The 6,000-nt window shown below is 42.7% G+C and overlaps 1 protein-coding gene across 1 annotated transcript; it reads left to right on the forward strand.

The window, feature by feature from the left end:
- Positions 1 to 605: 605 nt before the first annotated feature.
- On the forward strand, positions 606 to 4,518 carry LOC121157592 (mammaglobin-A-like). The gene is made up of 3 exons (XM_040981879.1): positions 606 to 697; positions 3,327 to 3,514; positions 4,480 to 4,518. Exons 1-3 carry the CDS (start codon positions 643 to 645, stop codon positions 4,516 to 4,518), a joined length of 282 nt encoding a protein of 93 aa, XP_040837813.1. The 5' UTR covers positions 606 to 642.
- The last annotated feature ends 1,482 nt before the right edge of the window (positions 4,519 to 6,000 follow it).

Below are 6,000 nucleotides of genomic sequence, written 5' to 3' on the forward strand. Positions count from 1 at the left end.
AATGTAGAAATTTATGAGAGTGAATTTAAAGTTAATTCTAAAACAAAACCAAACCCTAAGCTTTATTGAGGTTTGTTGTTAACAACGTTTCCCCAAACTAAAAGCAGTTTACTGGAATTGTTCGCAGGCTTGACAGGTCTGCCTATCAATGTAGATCGTGGTATTTCATTAGACCTACTTAAAAAACAACACAGTGCACAGAAAGTAAACGTGTATGCTCTTAACAACCTTGAAGATGGAGAACAAGAGGAACAAGAACAGGAGGTGGTAGAGGAGGTGGCCAAAGTACTAATAAACTTCAAGGATGACAACACAGCTCACAGTGCAGAGTTTGCACCATATTTTGCAAGCATATTCCATGTAACATTTTTGAAGTTTTATGGTTGTGTGCCACACCGATGCTGGGTCCAAAAATCTGTCTCCTTATTTTCTGTGATGGATCACAAGTTGTCTTGGTTGCTGTCCACTGTTGATTCTTGATGCAATGCTGCCAGCTGGATCCTGTGACACATTTCCTCATTCATGGGATGGATTAGGGTATCTATCTGGGGAATAAATACAGCCACTGTGAATCGCCACTCTCACAGTGAATTTCTCCATCTCGCTCACTTACCAGTGCACAGCCAAACACAGCTGCTCAACATGAAGCTGGTCGTGGTCCTCATGCTGGCTGCCCTCCCTCTTTACTGCTATGCAGGTGAGTTCTGTGCACGGACGATTGCCTTGGGAATAGTCACTGGCACCAGGCCTACTGAAGATGACTTCCACATCTCTAATCCCCAGGAGGCTTTGCTAGATGCTTAGCATTTATTCCAGACTCTCAGAGATGCTTCTCTCTTTGCATTGTTTTGCATTCTAGGTTCACGTGGTGTTTGATTTTAAAGCAGGGTGGCTACTAAGTTCACAACTTCTGTGATAACCAGGGTGGATTTCAAGGGGAGACAATTGGGATTCTATATTTCAGTCGGTAGAGGAGAGAGAAGAATAAAGATCTTTCTTCCATATCAGATGGGTTTTCTGTAGGGTGCAATGATGAGACTCCCTACTGTGGAGCAAATCAGAAACCTTGGAGAGAAGGCAGAGGCCAGCGTGGGAGATGGGATCAGGCCTTTGTATTCCTTTAGAGGCATTTTATACCTTGATTATCCTTGTCTTCCTGTTGTATCTATAATTTCTGATTTACGGAGTAGGATTCATTGTAATAGCTTATGGTAAAGTAGAAAAGCAGATTATTCATGCAGTTGTGGCGTTGGTTTGTTCTAAGGGGAGTCAGAAGTGCAGGCTCTGAGTAACAGGTTTTGCTTGTTCAATGTGAGCTGTGTCCATGAGTGACATATTGGACTGATGTGCTGCAGTTTGTGGAAACAAAAGATCCATAGTTATTTTGGGTGTGTGTCTCTGAGTTGAGTGTCAGCAGTCAGTGTCAGTCTCTGTCGTGAACATGAGAGACAGGGCCTTGGTGGCCAGGAAGTCCAGGTGGCTGTCCTTCTCCTTCTGGCAAGTCTGAGTGATTTAAGGGCTGGTGGAACCAGTGATGCTGTTCTCGGGATATAGGGTAAGGATGGACCATTCTTCAGTCCCTGCTAGCAGTGTGCACCTGGTGCGGTGGCTTCTAATACCCACATTTCTCCTTCTAACGACTCGGAGATGAGTAGTGAAACCTATCCCAACCCTACCCATGGCTATACCCAAAAGTGGATTCCAGTGCCACTACTAAAGTTAGAATGGATTGTTACAGAAGTCCTCATATTCCTGCTGATTTTTAATGAACTGCTGCGTGTGTTGACCCCTAGTAACTAAGTTGCGTTCCTCAAGCTCACATTGAATGCATGAGCAAAAGTGGAATGCAGGAACCCCAAAACTCCCATAGTTATAGGATGAATCGTATATGTCACAGATTGCCCTGACCTGACTCTGATGATGATAGTAGAACAGAGGTGTGCTGTCCGATGTTGTGCTGATAATTGTGGTGTTCTGAGAGAGTAGTGGAAGGGCAGGAAGCCATGTATATTTTTGCCTTCTCTTATGATTATTTTTGTAATCACATTGCTTTATGTGACACAGTTTCATAGGTTCTTGGATTCTCAGAAGCCCTCCTAGTACCATCCCCATTCCTCATGGTGGATTCCTCCACCTTGTTGCAGCACTACAGTTCAAATTCAGTCAAGATTCTTTCATTGCAAGCATATACCAAGCACAGAGTCCATCATCTTATTGTCCCGATAAATTCAATGGTTTCTTGGGGAGACCATCTCTGGTCTGAAGACAGAGATGGAAAAATATCATCCTGATCAATTGAAAGCCAGAGCATAACATCAAGAAGATTTTACAGCATTATGGAATTATTTGACAGTGCATTGAGTAACCAATAGTTTTAAAAAATGCAAGTTCTTAACTTCATTCTGTGACTACTTCATTGACATTTCGATTTTTACTTTATCAAGAATGGGCTTCTATACTCCTTAAAAGGGCTATAAAGTACTATTCAGCTGTCTCTTGTGTATTTTCATTTTAGTATTTAGCAGTTTATAGCGTTGAAACATAATTCTGCTGACCTTGGCAGATTTTAGGAGAGTCTAAACTGGCTTAAAACTCTAACAAGGCATATGTCAACAGTGGAGGTGCAGAACAGTTTTAGGAGGGGTGTGCAGAGCAAGCTTCAATACCATAGTGAGGAGTAACTAATGTTTGTGTCCTACCAAGTGTGATCCAGCTTGACTTTTTTTAGACCCAATTCAGTTCCCCAGACTAAAGAAAAAGTCAATGGCTGATCATGGAATTTCTCTCAGCTAAAACTGTGAGCAACATGGTGCTCATCATTTGTTCCTACATTGATATGGTATTGGGCCATCTTACAGCTGGCACTGGATGTGCCATGTTGATGGCTTCCATGGTTTCTTCTCTGTTCTTGACCATCATAACTTCACATGGTGTTTCTCTTTTAACTTCCTTGCTGAACTTTTCCATTCATCAAGTGCAACACTGGAAATGAGTCCTCTATCCCACAGCAGCTCAAGGTAGTGTGGCTATCCCTCTTGGATTTCTTCGACGACATCTCATTTCTTGAGATTCCTAATTGAATGAGTTTGCATGGGATTTTGTTCTGTGTGGAGCTGTGATGGAGAAGAAACAGACAAGCTTGGTGTAAAAGGTGCCCAGGGTCCAAGTTTATTCTCCCAACGCTGAGAACTCTAGAACAGAGCCTTTAAGTTTTCCAGATCCTTGTCTCTGGGTTGGATGTGAGAAAATGATGAACATTGCAGCCATTCCCACCAAATGAATTCTTGTCTCTGAGAACAAGCCTGTTTTCTCCTGATGCCTTGCAGGTTCTGGCTGCCAATTGCTGGAAGATTTGGTGGGAAAGACACTTGATTCCTCTGTGTCTACAGATGACTACAGAGAAGTTCTGAAAGATTACATCAATACACCACTGGACGAACTAGCCGTAAATGAACTCAAAGAGTGTTTTCTCAGCCAGTCCAATGAGACACTGGCCAATTTTGGGGTGATGATGGTAAGCTGGTTTCTTCTTGTTGGCTTTCAAGTCAATTTCTTGGCAAGAATAGGCGAAAAGCTTCTTCCTGATAAAGGCAGTCACTCTAAGCTTCATGTAATTAAACGATGTAGTGAGTCTACTGTCTCTGTCCTCAAGTGATCTTCAAGGTCCCAAGGCTGATTTGTCCTTATGGGAATCCTAGGTGAATAACACAGGCAAAAGGTAGAAATGCTCAGAAAATGGTATCTGCTCCTGGGTTCTACAAAACACATAGGCTGATGCACACACCAGGTGATGAGCACTCAGCTGACTGGAAACACACAGGACCACACACAAACACACACACACACTCACACACACTCACACACACTCACACACACACAGATGCATTTGAGCATTAGCCTGGTAATATTACTGGCAGTCTTGTTTGGGAGGTAATGTATAAGTAGCATTATCTCTTTGATATCAATGAACAATCCCTGATGTTAGAACTTTTCAGGAGATAATCTGAGTCTGCTTACAACACTTGGATGTTTTCAATAGTTGAAAAATGTAGAAAAAGTAAGTAGAAAAACCTTGATTGTGAATATTTCACTTTGAAAAGCGTTGAGACTCTTTTTTGTTTATTATCTTGTGGGTGATGACTCCCTTTTGAAATAAAACATGAAGGTTTTGTTATTAGTATCTTCTAGGTTCTGGTTTTGTAGATTGAAGTGTTCCCCTTCCACCTTCCTTTCTCTCTCCCCATGTCCCACCTTCCTCCTTACTTTCTCCTTTTTCACAAAAGTATACCATGTAATAATGGTTACAAGTTTAACATTCTGATATCTGAGTTTTCATGTCATTGTAGGTGTAAGCAAATGTATAAAATGTAGTATGTCATTGTCAAGGTATAGGAAACTGATACAGTGGGAGTCCTCATTTGTTCAGGGGTAGTGATATGTATGACAATGTCTAAGCACCATCTCTGTTTTATTTTCCAGGAGTCCATTTACAATAGTTACTTGTGTAAGCTGTTTTAATTTCCTGCAAGATCGCTGACCCAGAGAACAACACACTGTGTTTGGAAAATGCTGATGCTATGACTTACGCTTGTGATTTCTTTTCCTATTGTGCCTGTTCACCTAGAAACTGCAAGACAATTGTTGAAACCTCAAGTGCATTTTGATTTCAATAAACTGCAGAAAGCTTAGGTTGTTGTTGTTTTTCATGACAGTGTAAAATTGGAGGCTACTGGAGTTCACAAATCTCACACAGTTGTGGAGACATGCCCTTGAGCCCATGAGTAGTCGCTGAAGGACACAGAAGTGCAGGAGTGGAGGCTATGCCAAGCAGCCTCTCTCTCACAGTGGGTCTCTAAGGGCTGGGTGCTCTCTAGAACTTTGCTTCTCTTTTGTGCATGCCATCATCATCACATATGTGACCATCTGAAGCCTTCAGCCTTACTGGTTCTAAAGTTGGATGTGTGCAGAACTGCGTGGCCACCACAGTCTCTAAGCCCATTCAATCTCTCCATAATGACCCATAGTTCGTGAAAAGGAGAGAATTGTGGAAGGGTTCCCTGGTACTCATCTTGCTCTTTCTCTTTGTCAGCTTAGTTTCTGAAACACTGAGTCAGAAGGCAAGGCAAGGGCAGTGTGGGAGATTAGAGTAAGGTGTGTGCAGAAGAAACACATGCTTCTGGCTGCAGTGCCAGCACAGGCAAATGGGCTTAGGCAAACACTGAATCACACAGCAGGAGAAGTTGTGTCTGAATAGCACCAGTGCTCAAAGATGAAGGGAAGAATGTGGGAATGTTTGGTGTAATGGAGGTTTTAAAAATGTAATAACCCTGAAGAGTCAAGAATCCTGATGCAGTGAAACTGATGTTTCCAAGGGTCCTAAAAGAGAGGGACGTGAGCAGTCTGATTGAGCCCCAGAGGAAAAGACCCATGGGGAACACTGTGGGAAATGCTGCAGTCCCGCCAGGACTGAGAAAAATGTGCTCGGCAGTAAAATATCGTGAAATATTGGGATCAGCCACCTGAGAATGGCAAAGGGGGATCCCTGGACTGCAGAGACTCAAGCGAAACTTCGGTGAGTTGCTAACAAGGTGATAAAACGCCCTTAGCAAGACGCAAAATCAGGCAAGTGAAAAAGGGAAGCGAGCCATGGAGAATTGTTAAAGCAGGGAATTGCTTGCCCTTAGCAGTAGGTGAAACTGGGCAAGTGGTCAAGAGGTGATCCTGGGTGAAACGCAAACAAAGAGATACTTGCCCCCTAGAAGGAGGCAAAAAGGAGCTAATGAAATCAGGCTAGTGCATTTCAATGTGTCACTAGCATAGGGAAGGGCACATCCTTAGCAGAAAGAACTTGAAAAACAAAATGATGAAAGGTGCCTGAACTGTTGGCTCGGATCTAAACAGTCTTGGAACTGGGCAGACCAGCCAGAGGTAAAAAAAAAAAAAAAAAAAAAAAGAAAGAAATCAAGGTCAGCAAGACCTCAGGTCACACACTAGGTGGCC

Source organism: Ochotona curzoniae, unplaced genomic scaffold, assembly GCF_017591425.1.
Source record: "Ochotona curzoniae isolate NIBS_2020 unplaced genomic scaffold, NIBS_Ocur_1.0 contig_3527, whole genome shotgun sequence".
NCBI lineage: Eukaryota > Metazoa > Chordata > Mammalia > Lagomorpha > Ochotonidae > Ochotona > Ochotona curzoniae.

Bases quoted from the DNA above. Each gene is read 5' to 3' on its own strand.
- LOC121157592 (XM_040981879.1), top strand. From the start codon at position 643: ATGAAGCTGGTCGTGGTCCTCATGCTGGCTGCCCTCCCTCTTTACTGC. The intron at 698-3,326 runs GTGAGTTCTGTG...GATGCCTTGCAG, and splicing joins CCCTCTTTACTGCTATGCAG to GTTCTGGCTGCCAATTGCTG. The intron at 3,515-4,479 runs GTAAGCTGGTTT...TTTATTTTCCAG, and splicing joins CCAATTTTGGGGTGATGATG to GAGTCCATTTACAATAGTTA.